This window comes from Loxodonta africana, chromosome 26 (assembly GCF_030014295.1).
Source record: "Loxodonta africana isolate mLoxAfr1 chromosome 26, mLoxAfr1.hap2, whole genome shotgun sequence".
In the NCBI taxonomy this organism is placed as follows: domain Eukaryota; kingdom Metazoa; phylum Chordata; class Mammalia; order Proboscidea; family Elephantidae; genus Loxodonta; species Loxodonta africana.
Genome location: NC_087367.1, coordinates 41,220,016 through 41,241,842, shown reverse-complemented (window position 1 = coordinate 41,241,842; position 21,827 = coordinate 41,220,016). Strand labels below are relative to the sequence as shown.

Here is a 21,827-nt window from a genome sequence, read left to right as displayed (position 1 = left end):
GTGGAAAATCCAGACTAAAACAGACTAGGGAGAAAGGTCTGGAGACCTACTTCCAAAAATTAGCCAGTGAAAACCCTATGGATCACAATGGTCCAATCTGCAACTGATCATGGGGATGGCGCAAGACTGGGCAATGTTTCATTTCATTATGCGTGGGGTCACCACTAGTAAGGGGCCGACATGTAGGCAGCTGACAACAACAACAGCATCTCACTGATAGCAGGAGATTGGAAGGACCATTTTCTAGGAATAGAAACAAAGGGCAATAAACTGGCCCTTCTCAAAGAATTGTAAGCTGGAGAATAGTACAATCTTCTGACTAGGAATATTTGTTTACCTATATATTTGTTCAGTCACAAACATGGTAAACATTAATGGAACATTTCGAATGGGCCAGGCACTGAAGATAGATGATTAAGAAAATGGTGTTTGAACTCAAGGAAACAATGTTATACACAGTGTTGAGTGTTATAGTAGAAATACGTTCATCAACTGTTTTAGGAAGAGAGATCTTCAGTGAGGACAAGATACTGGTCTGAGTCTTCAGTGAGGATGAGCAGTGTTTGAAGCAGAAGAGCATCATGTGTAAAGGCACAGGGTGTTTGGTGACTAAGGAGCTTGATACGGCTGTAGCTTTAGTTGCGCATCAATGTGTCAGGGAAAAGTAGGTGTAAGGCTGAAGAAATGTTTAAAAGAGAGCAGAGAGGGCTTTGTGTTGCATAGACAACAAATTTTCTAAGGTTATGTTTGTTCCCTGAAATATTTCTGGGCTTTAGGATTAAAACATATAGTTTTGGGTGTTCCCCGCCCCCTCCCCCCGCCAGCCCTCCGGGACTTGATGTCCAAAAATTCTTTCTTCCTTTTATTCATAATTTTTAATTTGTTTTTATCTTTTTCAGAATTTAAAAATAATGTGGGACAAGTCTTTATTTTGAGGTTTAAATTTCTTTTTATATTCAATTTTAGTGAATTGAACAAACATTTATTGAGTATCTGCTGTGTGCACAGTTCTAGGTGCTATAGGAAATGCAAAAGTTCAGTGAGATGTAGAACATGCCCCTCTGGAAGCTTATGCTATAGTAAGTGGGCTTAGAAGACAAATACAGCAAAAGCTATAATGACAAGTACCTCAGATGTACAAAATGATAATAGGATTTTTTAAGAAAGGAGAGCTTACGTTATCCCTAGGGATAAAAAAAAAAAAAAAAAAGGGATAGAGGTGGGAAATTAAGAATGTTGAGAAACATGGATCAGGAAGATTAATAAGATAATAAATAAGTTGTTATTTGTGATAGTACTTTTTGAATGGGTATTTTTGAAAGGTGGAATTTATGATTTGGAAGACATGATATGGTTTTGGGGGGAAAATGAGTCAGGAAAGTGGACACATTCTGGGAATTTCAAGTAGCTCATTTTTATTAGAATCTAGGGTAGATTTGATGCGGGTATTGTAGAAAGATGCTTTTTAAAAAACATTTATGATATGTACTATGAGCTTTATTTTTTTTAATTCACATAATTCTCATGAGGTAAATTCCATTTCTAAGCTCAGAAAAGTGAAAAAGCTTGCTCAAGGTAACACAGCTAGTAAGTGATAACAATGGCCCGATTCCAAGGCCTATGCTTTTTTCAATATTCCATGTAATAATCCTGGAAAGGAAGGCTGAGGACAATATAGATAGGGCCCTAGATTCTATGCAGATATTTCTCTTCATCTCTTAGGCAATGAAGAGTCACTGTTGCTTTTGAGCAGTGGAAAAATGTGGTTGAAGTTGTATTTATAGGAAGATTAGACTGGTTGATAGTGATGAGGGTTTGAAGCCAGGAGAGATTGGATTGATAAGGAGACTAGTTAGGAAGTTAGTGGAGACTCCGGCATGACATAACAGTCCTGAACTAGAGCTGGAATAGTGGGAATGAAAGTGTTGGCAGTGAGCAGGTATGGTAAGATGACTCTAAGGATTTGATGTGGAACTTAAAAAAAGCTTTTTATTGAGGTAAAATTCACGTAACATAAGATTAACCACTTTAAAGTGTACAATTCAGTGGTATCTAGTACTTTAACAATGTTGTGTAATCATTATCTAGTTCTAAAACATTTTCATTAGCCCAAAAGGAAATCCCGTGCCTACTAAGCAGTTACTCTATATTTCCTCCTTCCTCCAGCCCCTGGCAGCCACCAATCTGCTGTCCTTATGGGTTTACCTATTCTGAATATTCATATAAATAGAAGCATACATTAAAAATACATTAGGTGACCTTTTATGTCTGGCTTTTTTCACTTAGCATAAAGTTTTCAAGGGTCATCCATGTTGTAGCATGTATCAATACTTTATCCTTTTTATGGCTGAATAATATTCCACTGTATGTATATAGTCACAATTTGTTTATGCATTCCTCTGTTGGTGGACATTTAGGTCGTTTCCACCCTTTGGCTTTTGTGAATAGTCCTACTATGAATATTTGTGTGCGAACATTTGTTGGAGTCCCTGTTTTTAGTTCTTTTGGATATATACCTAGGAGTGGATTGCTGGGTAATATAGTAATTGTATGTTTTTGAGGAACTGCCAGTCTGTTTTCCATAGCGACAGCACCATTTTACATTACTACCAACATTAAATGAGGGTCTCAATTTCTCTGTATCCTCACCAACACTTGTTATTTTCCTTTTTTTTAATGGCCATTTTAACATTGTGAAGTGGTATATCATTGATTAGCGTTTCCCTGATGACTAATGATGTTGAACCTCTTTTCATGTGCTTGTTGGCTATTTGTATATCTTTTTTTTGGAGAAATGTCTGTTCAAGTCCTTTGCCCATTTTTTAAATTGGGTTGTTTGTCTTTTTGTTGTTGACTTCTAAGAGTTCTTTATTTCTGGATACTAGACCCTAACGAGGTATATGATTTGCAAAGATCTTCTCCCAGTTCTGTAGATGGTCTTTTTACTTTTTTCATAGTGTCCATTGATAAACAAAAGTTTTTAATTTTGATGATGTTTTATCTATTTCTTGTTTTGTTGCTTGTGCTTTTGGTGTCATATGTAAGAATCCATTGCCAAACTCAAAGTCATAAAGATTTACTCATTATTTTAAAAAAAAAAGATTTACTCCTATGTTTTCTTGTAAGACATTCATGGTTTTAGCTCTTACATTTAGTATTTGATCCATTTTGGGTTGATTTTAGTATTACAGTGTGAGGTAAGAGTCCAACTTCATTCTTTTGCATGTAGAGATCAAATTATCCAAACACCACTTGTTGAAGTGACCATTCTTTCCCCATTGAATGATGGTCATGGCACCCTTGTTGAAAATCAATTGACCATCTATGTATAGGTTTATTTCAGGAAACTCTCAGTTCTATTCCATTGGTCTGTATGTCTAACCTTTATGCTGGTATTACACTGTATTGATTACTGTAGCTTAGCTTTGTAGTAGGTTTTAAAATCGGGATGTGTGAGCACTCCAAAGCCTAGATCTGAGAATTAAAAAGGCAAATGGAAAGAGTACCCAGACATGAGTACAATATTGTACATCAAATTATAATTTAAGTTATTGTTTTATTTCCATATAGCTAATTGCAGAATCTAGGTTAATAAATGAAGACAGGAGTATGGAGTTAGGAGTGCCTTTGTATACATAGATTGTAAATATGGCAGAAATAATCTATATTTCACTTAAGAGAAAATTCATTAATTTAGAACAATGTTACTATATGATTATGTAGTTATTTCAGGGACTTGAGTAAGAGAAAAGATGAGTAGGTAAACTGTCATATAATAACTGAAATTAAGTCCTTATTTGAGTATGAAAAGAGAATTTGCATCATATTTCCAAAGCAATATACCACATAAAAATTTGTTAAGTACAAAGGCTTAAAAAAATATGCACATAGATCCTTTTTTAATGATGGCTTTTTTTTTTTGGTAATCATTGTTTTATGTTCTTTTCTCATTCTCCCTTTTTATTTAAACAGGCATTGGAAAAGTGAAAAGAAAACCTAGTGTGCCAGACTCTGCATCTCCTGCTGATGACAGCTTTGTTGACCCAGGAGAACGTCTCTATGACCTCAACATGCCTGCTTATGTGAAATTTAACTACATGGCTGAGAGAGAAGATGAGTTATCTTTGATAAAAGGCACGAAGGTGATTGTCATGGAGAAATGTAGTGATGGGTGGTGGAGAGGAAGCTACAATGGACAAGTTGGATGGTTCCCTTCAAACTATGTAACTGAAGAAGGTGATAGTCCTTTGGGTGACCATGTGGGTTCCCTGTCAGAGAAATTAGCAGCTGTCGTCAGTAACCTAAATACTGGGCAAGTGTTGCATGTGGTACAGGCTCTTTACCCATTCAGCTCGTCCAATGATGAAGAACTTAATTTTGAAAAAGGAGATGTAATGGATGTTATTGAAAAACCAGAAAATGACCCCGAGTGGTGGAAATGCAGGAAGATCAATGGAATGATTGGTCTGGTGCCAAAAAACTATGTTACCATTATGCAGAATAATCCATTAACCTCAGGTTTGGAACCATCACCTCCACAGTGTGACTACATTAGGCCCTCACTCACCGGAAAGTTTGCTGGCAACCCATGGTATTATGGTAAAGTCACCAGGCATCAAGCAGAAATAGCATTGAATGAAAGAGGGCACGAAGGGGATTTCCTCATTCGTGATAGTGAATCTTCGGTAAGTTGGTTTACAAAGGTAAATGAAAACAGTGCTCTGAGTATTAAAAAAAATAGAGGGTTAGAGAGGTTAAGTGTGGCGTACTTAAAGTTACCAGTCGCCATCAAGTTGATTCTGACTCATGATAACCCCATGCATATCAGAGCACTCCATAGGCTTTTCAGTGGCTGATTTTCCAGAAGTAGATTGCCAGGCCCTTTTTCTAAGGTGCCCCTGGGTGGACTTGAACCTTCACCCTTTTGGTTAGCAGCTGAGCACATTCTGTTTGCCATGTAGGGACTCCTCTCTAAAGTCAGTCAGCTAGTAAGCTAAAGTCAATGTTGTTTCCAAAAGTATTTATTTTGAATAAAATTTTGTCCTGGCATTCTACATTAGATATGGCCTCGTCTAGCTCTGTTGGTTTTGCATTCCTGAAATATTTTCTGTTGCATTAAACTGAAAAATGGAGAAAATTGGACATCGATTCTTCATTGAGAGTAGAATGGTACAGTAAACTAAACTGGAAAAACAATCCTTAAATTGCATATTGTATGCGACGTGTAAGAGTGTAATTACTCTAGTCCTTCTAATATACCAGCAATCATGAAGATGGTGAAGGACAGGGCAGTGTTCTGTTATATATAATGCCCCATGAGTTGAAGCTGACTTGACAGCAGCTAACAACAACAGTTTTTATAATACAGGAAGTCCCTAAAAAAAAAAGTGATCTTTAAATTTCTTCATAAATTGGTTGTTTGGAAACTAGAAAGCACTTTTATTATATGCCTCAAAAACCTATCTTAACACTTAATATATTTGAAACGAATTTGCAATAAAAGGTAAATTATTGGGATTGCTCTGACAGGGATCACAGTAGAAGGTCCCAGACAGAGCTGGAAAATGTAGAATAAAATTCTAACTCACAAAAAAAGATCAGACTTACTGGCCTGACAAAGACTGGAGAAATCCCAAGAGTATGGCCCCTGGACACCCTTTTAGCTCAGTAACGAAGTCACTCCTGAGGTTCATCCATCAGCCAAAGATTAGATAGGCCCATAAAACAGAACAAGACTAAAGGGGCACATCAACCCAGGGGCAAGGACTAGAAGACAGGAGGGGACAGGAAAGCTGGTAATAGGGAACCCAGGGTCAAGCAGGGAGAGTGTTGACATGTTGTGGGCTTGGTAACCCATGTCATAAAACAATATGTGTACTAACTGTTGGATGAGGAGCTAGTTTGCTCTGTAAACTTTCATCTAAAATTCAATTTAAAAAATGTAAATTATATGGGTAGATTAAAGGTAAAACAAAACTATAAAACCGTAAAAATTGAATATCAGTATAGCCATATGAGGTCTTTTGGGGACTGGGGACTGTGTATGGCCTTTTTTTGCATAAAGAATATCACTACTTTTTCACTTACCAAATCATTATTAATACTGGTTTTGTGTACAGAAGTGAATGTGTAATTTACAAAAGGTTGAAAAAGAGAAGAAAACCTGTCTCCATGTGGTGTGGGTATGAGACAGACAGTCACAGTCTTTGAGAGAGATTGAGATGTGAAAGTCAGGAAAATGGAGCCTGTACCTAACCCCCCAGAAGAACAAGTGGTTGATGGAAGGAACAAGTGATTAGATCCATTTTCTGCTAAATGCCTGAGGTAGCCCTTACTTTCCAGGGCAAGCAGTGGGCAGAGGGGTTTAGAAACAGACTGACCTTAGAATGGGTGGTAAAAAAGTAACCGTGTAAGTATGGGATGTTTATCCAAAAAAAGCTCACTGTTTGAAACTTTGAGAGTAACTGCATAGAAAGAGGCTTCTGGGGTTGATAGAGACTATTTAGAAGAATGTTAGGTTAAAAAAACCAAAAACACCTAAGAAAGTAGCTTGAATACAGTATCATTTCTTTTGAGTAGTTAAGCATAGATATTAGCCAAAATATACTATTCTTTTCAGCATTATAATCTTTAGTGTAGGGGTCTCACATGGGCATATTTTGTTTGTCTTGCACATTTTTTTTTAAACATTTGAATTCATTGGCAACACTGAAATATTGGAATATTATTAAAAATTCAGACTTCTTTGTAAAATAGGAACCTGCAACATTGAGCTTATATTCCCATAAGGCAACAATCACAGCTGAGAAGTGACCACCTCCCTTAGGGTAGCTATGCACTGATGTTCCCCATGTCCATCCAGCCTGACTCCTATTCTCACTTATTTAATTTTTCTCACCCTCATAGGCATTTGGGAGCCCTGGTGACACAGTGGTTAAGAGCTCGGCTGCTTACCAAAAGGTTGGCAGTTCAAATCCACCAGGTGCTCCTTGGAAACCCTATGGGGCAGTTCTACTCTGTCCTGTAGGGTCACTATGATATGAGTCAGAATCCACTCAACGGCAATGGGGTTTGGGGTTTTTTTTTTTTTTGGTAGGCATTTGAGTTTGTGATTCCTCATTAGGATTTAGATTAATTCTCATCTGTGTGTCCTTTATGAGAATTCAGAGTATTATCTTTAAGACAGCAACTACTCACTATGAATTGAAAAGGATCTTGGATTTTCTCACTTGTTTTCTCAGTAATCTTAACTGGAGCAGGTAGTTCTGTCCTTCAAATATTAAAATAAAGGATTTGCTGTAGTGTTTTGTAGAGCATGTTAGTTAGACTCTGGAGTCCGACTGCTTGGGTTTGAATCCTAGCTCTCTTGTTAACTAGATGGATGATCTTGGGCAAGTTATCTTCTCTGAGCCTCAGTTTTCTTACCTGTAAAATGTGTTTGTTTTGATGAGTAAAAGAGATAATCTATGTAAATAATTTAGCAGTGTCTAGTACTTAGTAAGTGGTCAAATTTTAGCTCTTCTTATTAATAGTTTAATATAAAAATGCTAATAGATACCTTTCAAAATGCTTACCGTAGATGTTTCTTCTCTTTTAGCCAAATGATTTCTCAGTTTCACTAAAAGCACAGGGGAAAAACAAGCATTTTAAAGTCCAGCTGAAAGAGACTGTCTACTGCATTGGGCAGCGAAAATTCAGCACCATGGAAGAACTTGTAGAACATTACAAAAAAGCACCAATTTTTACAAGCGAACAAGGAGAAAAATTATATCTTGTCAAGCATTTATCATGATGTTGCTGACCAGAAATGACTGCCACACAGCTTTAATTTGTCATATAATTGAAGACGGAGAAAATGTCAGTTCAGTCATGCTTGATTGGATATTACTGTTTCTAACGCTGTATGAGAATCGACTATATAATACATACATATTTTTATTATAACTCAGCACATGCACATGTACTGTGTATGCAGAGCAACTGCATAAAGCAATTACTTAGTCTGCTTTAGGGTTTTCTTCTTTACCGTTTTTCTCTTTGCTTCTAATATTAAGGTTTTGTATTTTGAAAAAATCAAAAAATGCAAATCAGAAGTCTTTACATGGAAGACTTTATTGCCTTTCCTTTATTTCCTTGCAAGGGCATCCTTTTAATTGGTTGTTCCACATGGTTTTCCTTCATATAAAATTCTTATATCAATATATGACATACGCTAAAATAAAAACCTTGGAGAGTGTTCATCTCTTCTGTGACTGAATAGCAATAATAAATGAAAAAATAGAAATTATTTTCAGGCATTGTATTTGTCACAGATCTTTGTAAATACCACATTATGTTGTATATGCCATTATTTTAAAAAATCCATTCATTGTTTTCAAGGTAAAGTAAAAACAGATTGGATGTAGGTTGGAAAACATCTTGTACAATTTTAATTGACAACTGTTGGAAACAAAATCACTGAATTCTTAAGAATTTTTTTGGTGCTTCTGTTTCATCTGGCTATTCAGGAGAACAAAGCAGTCTCAGATATTTAGCTTTTCAAACTGTAAATGGATGCTCTAGTGTGTTTTTTTCTTCTTTCTTTTTTAGTGTTACTTTACCAAAGCATCTTGTATTAGGACATGCTATGTTTGTGCCAATGTGAAATAAGCCATCACCGAGTTTGGGGGAAAATAGGAGGTGAAGTGATACTTGTTTTACTTTTTAAACATCATTTTAAGTATCAGGCCTACTATTTCCTATTTTCATGTCCTCCATTCAACTGTCAGATTTCTTGGCTAGGACATTAAAATTGATGTATTTTTCTTAAATACCCCGGTACCTGAGGGAAAGATGAGATGTGCTCATGATTAGCAAAAATTATATTATTTTTTAAATCTTATTTTTACAGGTCTATTATGTTTTGTTCACCAAACAGGATTTTGGGTGTATGAATGAGAAGTCACTGTAAAGTATTGAATCCACTTTTGTTGGTCACAGAAGAGAACACGTATTTTACGGTTACAGCTCACTTTTTCCCTCATTTTGAAATTTAATTCTGAAGATTTAAATTTAAGCAAAGTAACTTCCAATTTTTTTTTGGAAATACTTCCTAAAACCATAAAACTTAGTAAATGGTAGGAAGTCATATGATCTCTTAAGAATTTTCCCAGTGTTACCTAAACATAGTAATATTTCTGTCCTTTGATATGTTATAAAACATTTAATACCCCAGAATTACTGATGTTAAAATTGAAGTTGTCTAATTCATGAGTTTTTTTTTTTTTTATTCTTCAAATCTTAAAATCATTTAAAGATTTACATTGCCACTGGGTGGCAGCCTTGGTTTCTTGCATTAAGCAACAGGAGTCAGCAAATACAGTGAAGACATTGATGTACAAATCTTCATTACATCTGCTTTTAAAGCCTTTTAGTTCATACTTCATTATCTTTTTAACTCAGTGCCACTTTTTTTATAAAGGTAATTATTAATAGATAAGTTTAATGGAAATAAAAAGTCCTGTATGCTTACCTTTTTTTGCTGTGAAATTACATGAATATAAATTGGAGAAGGAAGTTTTAAAGTGGTTGTAAAAGACTAGGTAGTAAACGTCTTTTTATTGAAGTTTTAACAAACTTTTAACGATGTTTCTTTTGCGCCATCTCCTCATGGTACCCCCCCCCCCCCAGCCTTCCATATGAAGACTTATGACTGGCTTGTAAAAAACCAGCAATTACTGCTTTGTATCATGGACATGAGTTATTTATAGCAAATCCTACTGACCTGATGTTAATAGAGCATGATTTTGAGAAAGTAGCTAGGAATAGAGTACCCACTGGAAGCTGAATGCATATGTCTGTGTCATAATTAGATTATAGCTAGAGAACTCCCAGAAAGCCCATGTGTGACAATATCTATTGTGTGCTCTTATGAGATGAAAACCTCACTGGGAACTACTTAATTTTGTACTTCTGCAAGATTTTATCAATTTTTAACAATCTTAAATCAATCCTTACACCCATGGCTGCTTTTATTAGCATAGACTTTACTTGAGGCAGTTCTCTTAAGAACTAGAACAATCTTAGAAAACACCTGCATAGCTAGGTAACATTAGAATAAGAACAAAAGAATAAATTCCCTTTTTTTCCCAGCCCAGAGCTCTCTTTATCATGACACTGGAGAGTCCTGGGGAAGAGCAGTATTAGGTTTTCTTTCACATAGGAAGAGATGATTAGCTAACAATTTAAATTTATATAACACACATACACAACCCCCATACAACCCACTTCTACAAATTACTTCAAAATCTGGAAGAAGGCTTTTTAGAACTTTATGTAAACTTAATAACAAAAAAGCAATTGCTGCTGTATCTAATTTGGTCATAAATTCTTAGGGTTCAGCTGAATATATACTCACACATATATATCACTAAACACAGTAACGTGCACTTAGCACTTTTTTTTTTTAATTGTGCTTGAAGTGAAAGTTTACAAATCAAGTCAGTCTCTCATACAGAAATTTATGTAAACCTCTCTATATGTTCCTAATTGCTCTCCACCTAATGAGACAGCACAGTCCTTCCCTCCACTTGCTATTTACATGTCCGCTCGGCCAGCTTCTGACCCCCACTGCTCTCTCATCTCCCCTCCAGACAGGAGATGCCAGCATGATCTCACGTGTCGAAGAAGCTCATTCTTCACTAGTATCATTTTCTACCCCATAGTCCAGTTCAATCCCTGTCTGAAGAGTTGGCTTTGGGAATGGTTCCTGTCTTGGGCTAACAGAAGGTATAGGGGCCATGACCACTGAGGTCCTTCTAGTCTCAGTCAGACTAATCTCAGTCTGGTCTTTTTATGAGAATTTGGGGTCTGCATTGCTCTGCTCTCCTGCTCCCTCAGGGGTTGTCTGTTGTGTTCCCTGTCAGGGCAGTCATTGATTGTAGCCAGGCACCATCTAGTTCTTCTGGTCTCAGGCTGATGTAGTCTCTAGTTCATGTGGTCCTTTCTGTCTCTTGGGCTCATAATTACCTTGTGTCTTTGGTGTTCTTCATTCTTCTTTACTCTAGGTGGGTTGAGACTAATTGATGCATCTTAGATGGCCCCTTGTTAGCGTTTAAGACCCCAGAAGGCACTCTCCAAATTGGGATGCAGAATGTTTTCTTGATAGATTTTATTATGCCAGTTGACTTAGATGTCCCCTGAAACCGTGGTCCTCAAACCCCCGCCCCTGCTACGCTGGCCTTTGAAGCATTTTGTTTATTTAGGAAACTTCTTTGCTTTTAGTTTAGTCCGGTTGTGGTGACCTCTCCTGTATTGTTTGTTGTCTTTCCCTTCACCTAAAATAATTCTCATCTGCTATCTAATTAGTGAAAACCCCTGCCCCTCCCTCCATCCCTCCCCACTCTCGTAACCATCAAAGAATATTTTCTCCGTTTTAAACTATTTCTCCAGTTACTCTAATAGTGGTCTTACTCAATATTTGTCCTTTTGCAGCTGACTAATTTCACTCAGTGTAATGCCTTCCGGATTCCTCCATGTTATGAAATGTTTCACAGATTCATCATTGCTCTTTATTGATGTGTAGTATTCCATTGTGTGAATATACCATATTTACCCATTCATCTGTTGATGGGCACCTTGGTTGCTTCCATCTTTTTGCTGTTGTAAACAGTGCTGCAGTGAACATGGGTGTGCATTTATCTGTTCATGTAAAGGCTCTTAATTCTCTAGGATATATTCCAAGGAGATTGTTGGATCATACAGTAATTCTATTTCTAGTTTTTTGAGGAAGCACTAAATCAATTTCCAAAGTGGTTGTACAATTTTACATTCCGAACAGTAGTGTATAAGTGTCTCTCCACAACCTCTTCATTTATTATTTGGTGTTTTTTGGATTAATGCCAGCCTTGTTGGGGTGAGATGAAATCTAACTGTAGTTTTGATTTGCATTTCTCTAACTGCTACTGATCGTGAGCATTTCCTCATGTATTTGTTAGCTATGTGAATGTCTTCTTTAGTGAAGTTCCTGTTCATATGCTTTGCCCATGTTTTAATTGGGTTATTTGTCTTTTTGTAGCTGAGTTTTTGCAGTATCATGTAGATTTTAGAGATCAGATGCTGATTGGAAACGTCATAGCTAAAAACTTTTTCTCAGTCTGTGGGTAATCTGTATACTCTTTTGGTGAAGTCTTTGGATGAGCATAGGTGTTTGATTTTTAGGAGCTCCCAGTTATCTAGTTTCTGTTCTGCATTGTTAGTAATGTTTTATATACTGTTTATGCCATGTATTAGGGCTCCTAGTGTTGTCCCTATTTTTTCTTCCATGATCTTTATCATTTTAGATTTTATATTTAGGTGTTTGATCCATTTTGAGTTAGTTTTTGTGCATGGTGTGAGGTATGGGTCGTTTTATTTTTTTGCAGATGGGCACCTAGCAATCTTAAAAGACAGTGTTTCATGGATAATTCCACTAAATGGGAAGGCTGAGTACAATCCATTGCCATTACTGGAAGCGTAAGTCCTAGCAGATGAGCAACTTGGGTGGTTAGAATGTGTTCATCCTTGTTAGGTATGTGGAGCCCTGGTGGCATAGTGTTTAAAAGCTTGGCTGCTAACCAAAAGGTTGGCAGTTCGAATCTACCAGCCGCATCTTGGAAATGCTATAGGGCAATCCTACTCTGTCCTGTAGGGTTTCTTTGAGTTGGAATTGACCTGAAGGCAATGGGTTGTAGGTATGTGGTACATAAATTATATTCAGCTTTAAAGCTCTAATTCTATCATTTGGATCAGAGGTTGCAAAGAAGCAGGGCCACTGCTTTCTGTTTAGTACCTTTGTGAGAATTAGGTCTCCTACAGGCAGACCCATCCCCCTTCCTCTTTAGTGAGTAGGGAAGTCTGAATTTCACCCCCATCTCTTGGCCAGGTGCCTTATTCAGGGCACAACCAGATTCCTTATATATAGAAATATTGTTTGACCCACACAGTGCTTTAAAAATTTTGTTTCTATTAGCTGCTGTCAACTGTGACTCATGACGACCTTATGTACAACAAACAGAATCAAACATTGTCTGGTCCTGTGTCATACTTATATTTGCTGGCATGTTCATGTCCATTGTTGGCAGCTCTTGTGCCAATCCATCTCACCGAGGGTCTCCCACACTTTTGTTGGCCCTGTTCTTTACCAAAGATGATGTTCTCTTTTAGTGAGTGATCCCTCCTGATGATGTGTCCAAAGCAAGTGAGTTAGTCAGTGTTCTGTTGTGATCCATAAGGCTTTCATTGGCTAATTTTTGGAAGTAGATTGCCAGGCCTTCCTAGTCTGTTTTAGTCTAAAAGCTCCACTGAAGCCTGTCCAAATATCAGGGGATCCCGCTGATATTTGAAATACCAGTGGTATAGCTTCCAGCATCATGGCAACATGCAGCGACCACAGTATGACAAACTGACAGGTGTTGGAATTAGTTGTCTAGTCAACATTTTAAAATTGAGGACTTCGCATAAAATTCAGACTTCTGGTTTCCCTTGAAAAGTGAGAAGATAACAATACTGGAGTTAAATTCCCACAATGCCATAATCAGCTGGATGTTCCCTTTATTTTTATCAGTGCATATGGAAAAAAATTTCAAGCAGTGTAAAAAAGTCTCCCAACCCTTATCCTTCTAATTCATATCTCCAAATACAGTCACTGTTACTCTGTACTTTTCCTGTAACAGTTTGGAATCTGGAAACCGTTTCAGAAATACTTCAGATGCATGTCCAAATCAATAAATAAGGAGTGTAGCATTACAGCATATTTTTAACTTTTCCATTTTAGTACTTTGCTAGAAGATAAGGGGGTCCTGTGTAATTTTGCATTTATATAGAGCTTTCAACTGCTTCTAAGTTGCTTCACAGCTGAGGTCATTTTTTCCTTAAAGGATATTTGATACAAGACAGATGATATCCTCATGTTCTGAACAGTTATCAGCTGGACTTTCAAAAATGCCAAATTGCAGATTCTCAGGAAAACCATTTGATTCTGTTTCAAGGTAGGAAATATTGGCTTATTCCTTCTGATGCTGCTGCTGTTTGTTGTTAGGTGCCGCCGAGTCACTTCCAACTCAGCGACCCTGTGTACAACAGAACAAAACACTGCCTAGTCCTGCACCAACCTCACAGCGGTTATGCTTGAGACCATTGTTGCAGCCACTGTGTCAGTCCATCTCGTCGAGGGTCATACTCTTTTTCACTGACCCTCCACTAAGCATGATGTCCTTCTCCAGGGACTGGTCCCTGCTGATAACCCATCTAAAGTATGTGAGACGAAGTCTCGGTGTCCTTGCTTCCAAGGAGCCCTCTGGCTGTATGTCTTCCAAGACAGACCTGTTTGTTCTTCTGGCAGTCCATGGTATATTCAGTATTCTTCTCCAGCACCATAATTCAAAGGCATCAATTCTTCAGTCTTCCTTATTCATTGTCCAGCTTTCACATGCATGTGAGCCTATTGAAAATATCATGGCCCGGGTTAGGCTCACCTTAGTCCTCGACATGACAGTTTCCTTCTTCTGATAAGCTGGTTTTATCAGTTTGGCAAGTTTACATGACTCAACTCTGATCATCTGAACACTTGACTAGTGTACTATGCATATTCCACAGCGTAGTTTCTTGCTGTGACATGATCTAAGTGACTGAGGAGCTGAAATATATTTTTCTAGTTTGTTAATGAAGTGTTCTTTTGATCTGAAAGTATATACCATATGCTGTACACTTGTTTGTTTAATGAGGAGAACCTAAATTAGACTTGGTAGAGTTCTGAGGAGCAGGAGGAGGAGAGTTTATTATCATTGGCTATGTCTACAGAGGCAGATGTTTTAAGCTAAAGTGTCTTTTTGAGAATATGTTTTGCCAGGCCAGAGCATTTTCATTATCTCAAATTTTTCAGAATTGACAATGCCTGCAATGGCTTAGCACAAACATTTAATTTCCCTGCTGGACTGAGTGAATTATTTTTAAATGTTTCAGTGCATTCAAGTACTTTTAAAACTCAGGGAAGGCTGGTCTCATTATCTGGAAATGATCTTGCAGAATTAACAGAAGACAAAGAAAAAGCCAAGGTACTCAGTTTCCTCTTGCCATGTTTTCTTGTACCTCATGGAATGATAATGACCTTTAAACAGGAAAAACATTATAAATAGACATTTTAAGGTAGACATCTAAGGTAGAGATATTTAGCTGCTTTAAATAAATCTCTGAGCTCAGGCAGTTTACATCTTAAACTACGAAAAAACTTGGCAGATAACCATTGGGAAATTATGGAGAACAAAACGTGGATTTCAGAACAAGATTGTTAAGTGTTGTCTATTTTAGGGTAAATGCAGGAATGGTTATTAAATATATATTTTTTGAGCCCTTGGGAAAAAAATAGCGATACCTGAATAAGCGTGTGTTCTCTAAATGGAAGTTGTGCCAAACAAACTTGTTATTTCTAGATTGTAAATAAGGGGAAGTTACAGAAAACAGACCTTGATTTCATCAGGTCAAATTATGGGTTGGTGTCAAGATGAAAAAAATATTTCTTGAACTGTTATAGCTATATATATAATTATGTCTCTGCACATTTAAGTAGCTTTTGGAGATTTTTGTTCATCCATTCTTTCAACCAACTTACTTCAAATATTTGATTGCCCAAGTGTCAGGCACTGTTCTACTCTAGCTATGTAACAGTGGACAAAATGGACAGAACTCTCATAGAACTTACATTTCTAGTGATGCAATGCCAAATGGAGAAGAGGGTATTATTTTATATAGGATGATCACAAGGGACCTCTGGTAAATTTGACCCTTAAGCATATTGTGTGCTCCTAGTCACTGATGACTAGGATTAGTTACTCACCGGTGATTGAAAGGAAACCCTGGTGGTATAATTAAGAGCTAGGTCTGCTAACCAAAATGTTGGCAGTTCAAATCCACCAGGTGCTCCTTGGAAACCCTATGGGGCAGTTCTACACTGTCCTATAGGGTCTCCATGAGTTGGAATCAATTTGACGGCAATGGGTTTGGTTTTGGTTTTAGTGATTGAAAATGTAGCAACCAAAATCCTTTTAAAAATTATGTTCAAGATCTTCACTATTACAGAAAATTGCTTCTGGTCTTCAGATTTTAAAAATGAATAAAATAGTGTTTATTTAATATAAACATGGCACTCTTAACTACAAAGCACTATTCTAAATAAAGCCTGATTCTCCATCATAAGAGGAGTTGTTGGGGGATGTCACATAGAAAAAAATTCCTAACTACTGGAAGGAGCATAGTTTGGCCTACTTAAAGGGTTTTAATTGATCACACCCTAAGGAAAAAATTGACGTCAAGGAAGGTTAAATTCCCTGTGCTGTGCACTGGTGGCCAGACAAGCATTAGGGAGGAAGTTGACAAACTAAAATATGTTCATGGGAGGCGAAAGGGATGTAGGAGCCCTGACAATTGAAAAGTGTTTAAAATTACACTTAGAGCAGATCTAGTGAAAGCAGGAGTTAGAAGAGTCTAAGGAACAAGGGGAATTCCACTATTTATATTCCCTGTGTTATTTCCAGGAAAAAAAAAATAGGAACTTGAGACAGTAGGTTACAGTAGGCCCAAAAAAACCCCAAACCTGTTGCTGTCAAGTCAATTCCGAATCAAAGTGACACTTTTGGTCATTAGGACAGTACTGTTTAACTAAATGTCAGATATGCTAAAACACAGGACATAGATATTTAGGAATCTTGATGCAAAGGGAAGGGAGTTATTCTGTGATTAACAGGGCAAGGGAGAGGTATTGTAATGGAGCAGCTGACTATGTGGTCTGTGCAGTGTCACCAGGGTACCCTACACTTGCATGAACCTAAGAGTTAACTCCTCACATTTGCACCCTAGGCGGCACTCCTCATTCTAGTCCTGGCCCTGCAGGGCACAGAGCTTAGAAGTCTCTTAACTATCAACCTCCCCATCACTACCTACTGCCTCTATCTTCTTTCCGTAAATTTCTTTGTATTTGCTTGCTAATACCTTTCCTTCCATAATTATTTAAATGGTGTCATGGATTAAATTATGTCCCCCAAAAAACATGTGTATCAGTTTGGCTGGACTCTGATGCCTGGTATTGTGTGATATTCCTATATGTTGTAAATCCTGCCTCTATGATATTAATGAGGGAGGATGGATGGCAGCTGTGTTAGTGAGGAAGGACTCAATCTACAGGATTGGATTGTGTCTTGAGGCAATCTCTTGAGATAGAAAAGATAGAAGCAAGCAGAGAGACAGGGGGACCTCATACCACCAAGAAAGCAGTGCTGGGAGCAGAGCACATCCTTTGGACTTGGGGTCCCTGTGTGGAGAAGCTTCTAGTCTGGGGGAACATTGATGAGAAGGGTGACACAGAGAGGAAGCCTTCCCCTGGAGTTGACACCCCGAATTTGGACTTTTAGCCTACTTTACTGTGAAGAAATAAATTTGTCTTTGTTAAAGCCGTCCCCTTGTGGTATTTCTGTTATTGCAGCACTAGATGACTAAGACAAATGGCAAATAGTGTAATAGGAGAAAAACTCAATTTCTAGACTGTGCTTGTGATAGAAAATTGGTCCATTCTACCAGCAGTTTGTCTTCAGACGTGGACAATCCTCCAACTCTTTGGAACAATGGAGGGTAGTTTAGGGTTGGCATGTGTCTTAAGCTGGGTACTCTAGAGAAGCTAAACCAGTGAAGTGATACATATAGATAAATCTCTATGCATATGTTACATATACATAGAGATTTATCTAAAGGAAATAACTCACACGTTTATAGAGGCTGGCAAGTCCCAAGTCTGTGGGTCAAGTGTTAGGCTGGAGGCATCTCCTAACTCACATAGCCACAGGGACTGACAAACCCAAGATCCACAGGTCAGACGGCAGACTACTGGCTTACAGCTGCAAAGGCTGATGAATCCGAGACTGGCAGATAGACAGCAAGCTGCTGGCCCAAGTCCCAAGAGCTGGAGGTCAGATGCCGACGAGCTGAATGCAGGATCGAGAGAGCACAGCAAAAAGCCAGCGAGCTTTGCTAGAAAGGCCACATATATTGAATGCAGGCCACACTCCCAAGGCAACTCCCTTTCAACTCATTGGCTACTCACAGCAGATCGCATCATGGAGTTGATCACGTATCAGATCCCATCATGGAGGTGATTACATCATTATATGATTGCCAAAATACATCGTAACTGCCAAACCACTGAGAATCATGACCCAGCCAAGTTGACGCACAACCTCAAAGATCAAGTATATTGCATAGACGAGAGATCACAACCAGTTGATGAGATAGTATAGAAAGAGAAGTACCTCAAAGCCAGAGAAGGAAAGCAAGATCAGAGTCAGGGGTGTCCCGGCAAGGGTGAGACAGCCATCCAGTATTCCTCACCCAGGGGCATGGGTCTGAGTTCTTCAGTAGGTCTTGAAGCAGGCCTGAGAGGGACTGTTGCTCAAAAACTGTGACAGGCAGGTGGCATTACCCATCAATGTCCTTTGAGGTGTACATAGCCAAGGAGAGAGATTCCTTGCTTGGGAAGGGTTGGCAGGTGGTACTCCCTTGTCAGAGCATGGCAGCACTGGACAGGGGCATCTTGACAGGGACCCACACCCAGTGGAACTCACCACCGATCTCATGAAAAACTCTCCTTCCTCCACCACAGCATAGTTAAATGAGCCTTATCCTTTCTCTATTCCATTTTCTCTCTTTATTTACCCTTTTGTTTTCATCCTCTAGTTCAATTTGTCTTCCCCTCAACCTTTACATCCTTGGATGCGCTCATGTCATTCTTCCAGAAGGAATGCTGAACTATGAAGGCACCTCCTCCAACCCAAATCTAAATGTTTACATCCTTAGAATGCCAACTTGTTTGCCTGTTTTTTAAAGCTTTTGCTAATATGGACCACTCACAAGTCTGTGTCCCTTAAACACATTGTGAGTCCTCCTTTGATGCTAGCTGGAAGGTAGTAAGGTGGGTGGAAAGCATTTGCAGTTAGGCAGACCTCAGTTGGAATTCCTGTCTCCATCTCTGAGATCTACAGCAAAGCTCTCAATTTCTCTGAGCCCTGTGTCCTCATCTGAAAAGTAGGGAATTAAATCTTACTTTGCAAGGCCCAACTTGGAGTGCTTCATACATGCTTGGCCTCAACATCTGTCCCCAGTCTTCCTTTGTTGTCTTAGTGTTGGCTTCTTGATTCCTCACTCCTAAATCCACTGCTGCCTGCAGTCTGGCATGTCAAACGCTAACAAATTGGGGTGTGCTCAGATCCAGAGGTGAGGTGAGCCAGGATCAGAAGCCAGGGGAGCAGTGAGAGATTGTGTCCAAGTAGCTTGTGACCAGAGGTCTGGACATAGCTGTGGCTACTGACTCAGTGTTAGGCTGAAGGAGACTATGCACCAAGTATTCTTGCAAATGGTGTAGTAAAAAGATAAACAGCTAAGGTTTACTGTATACTTTATGCCAGGCCCTGTTCTGATTGTAACATCTCATTTAGTCTTCACAACAGCCTATCTGTTAGGTACTATTATGATTGTCCCTAATCTACAGATGAGGACCCTAGGCCGATAGTTTAAAAGACTTGCCTAAGGCTTATGTACAACCAAACACCTCATGGGATTTGGTTCCTTGGTTTGTAGGTTTATGATCATGGTTTCATGGGACATCCCAGTTAATTGGCCTAATAACCTGTTTAGTGCTTTCGTTCTACCTTCTAGTTCAATGTAGGACCTGGGCTCTTAAAAGCTTGCAAGAGGCCATCCAAGGCACAACAATAAGTCTCTATTTGCCTGGAGCAACAGAGGAAGAAGAGTCAGGAATAGGAGGAGGATATGGAATATGCAGCAAATTATATCCACGAACAACTGCCTCCTTTGCCATAAGACCAGAGCTGGGTGATGCCTGGTTACCATTACTGAACATTTTGATCAAAGATTCTATAGAAGAATCCTGAATCAAATGCAGGAAAACACAGAATATAATTTCAGATTCTCATGGACTCCAAACTTTCTGGAGCTATGGAGACTGGAAGAACCCCTGAAATTATTGCCCTGAGATAGTCTTTAAAGCTTAAACCAAATATATCTCCTGAATTATTCTTAAAACCAAACAATAGTTTAGTTTAACTAGTAAAAAAAAAAAAGTGTTTTGAGGATTACCTGGAGCCGTGGTGGCGCAGTGGTTAAGAACTCGACTGCTAACCAAAAGGCTGGCAGTTTGAACCCAACAGCTGCTCTTTGGAAACCCTATAGGGCAGTTCTACTCTGTCCTATAGGGTCACTATGAGTTGGAATCGACTCAACAACAATGGTTTGGATGGGTTTTTGGTTTGAGCATTATGCTTTTTTAAAAACTGTATGAGATCAAAGTGACAATGGCAACTTGAAAGATTACATAGGAACCTTAGGGAGCAGTGAATTTATGTTATTGGGGGAGGGACTACTCAGAAAAGGAGGATGAGAATGGTTGTACAACTCGGAGAATGTAATCAGTGTCACTAAATTGTACAAGTAGAAATAGTTGAATTGGTGTATGTTTTGCTATGTCTGTTCTCAACCAGCAAAATAAATTAAAAAACAGACTTGCCTAAAGAAACATATTAAGTAGCAGAGCCTGGATGCAAAGTCTGACTCCAGAGCCCATACTTTTAACTATCACCCTCCAGTAGGTACCTCCACTGGAAACCTTTTCTTTGCTCATTTAGTAGTCAAAGAGAGGCAGCCAGCAAAGGGCTGGCTAGTTGGAGCAAATGAGTCTCTGTCAGGTGACAGAGGGATTGAGTACCATGAAGCCATAGTTAAGGTCTAGTTTTAACCCTTCCAGTCATATTGAAAAATTGTGAGAAGGACCTCATCTTTAATGTTACATCTCAATGTGGTATGTCCTATGCATTCATGTAATATTTAATGAGGAAAAAGAAAATTACCGTAATTTATTTAGAGTTGTTAATACAGCAAGTGTGTGGCAGAGCCAACATGGTAGTATAGATGGAAGCACCATGCCATCCCTCTTCAGCAAAGACCCCAAAAAACTGAATAAAACATAACAAATGTCAATCCTGGAACCCTAAGCATCAAATGAAGGAATAAAGAACTTGATCAAGCACTGAGTGGAATAAGAAACTGACAGAGAACAGAGAATGAGGAGAGCTAAGGAGTCGAGGTCCCCTACCAGCTAACATGGCATGGATTCACCATCTTGGACTATGGCTAACAAAAAACGCAGACAGGGAGTACAGGAAGGCAGCTTCACGAAGTTACCGACAGGAGACAGAGCACCCAGTAACCAGGGATACATGCTTTCCCACCCCCCACCCTTCTTACCTGTACAAGGCCTCCGCCACTTTCCAACAGACCTCAGTCACTCGCCCAGAGAGATATTAGCTCACTGCCACCTGGATTCACCATCTTGGACCTGTCACCAAAGACCACAAACAGGGAGTATGGGAAGGCAACTTCACAGAGCTCCTGACAGGAGACAGAGCACCTGGTAACCAGGGATACATCCTTTCTCACCCTCACCCTTCCCTCTACGTGGCCTCCACTGATTTCCAATGTACCATGGTACCCTGGCTGGAGAGACACGAGCTCATTGTACCAGGGTCCACCCCACCGCCACCAGTTGGCCCCTTCAGCACCATTTTTTTGTTTGTTTTGGCATTTTGTTGTTGTTGCTTCTCTCTCTCTCTCTTCCTTCCTTTCCTTTCTCCCACCCAGCTAGCCCCATTTGCCATCCCCTCTCCTTCTTGATGGGCTGATTTTTTTTTGTTTGTTTTCTTTTTTCTTTTTTTTTTTCTGTCTCCTTCCCTTCTTTTCCCTTCTCCCATGCACAC

General features: G+C 38.8%; 1 protein-coding gene across 3 annotated transcripts in view; it reads left to right on the top strand.

Moving 5' to 3' along the window:
• The window catches only part of NCK1 (NCK adaptor protein 1), a 138,576-nt gene extending 122,424 nt beyond the window's left edge, over window positions 1-16,152 (top strand). For all 3 annotated transcript variants that reach the window (XM_010599494.3, XM_003419978.4, XM_023538814.2), the window contains 2 exons: window positions 3,973-4,685; window positions 7,598-16,152. In XM_010599494.3, the coding sequence (XP_010597796.1) occupies window positions 3,973-4,685; window positions 7,598-7,792 (908 nt within the window). In that variant the 3' untranslated portion in view covers window positions 7,793-16,152. The remainder of the gene's footprint in view (window positions 1-3,972; window positions 4,686-7,597) is intronic.
• The last annotated feature ends 5,675 nt before the right edge of the window (window positions 16,153-21,827 follow it).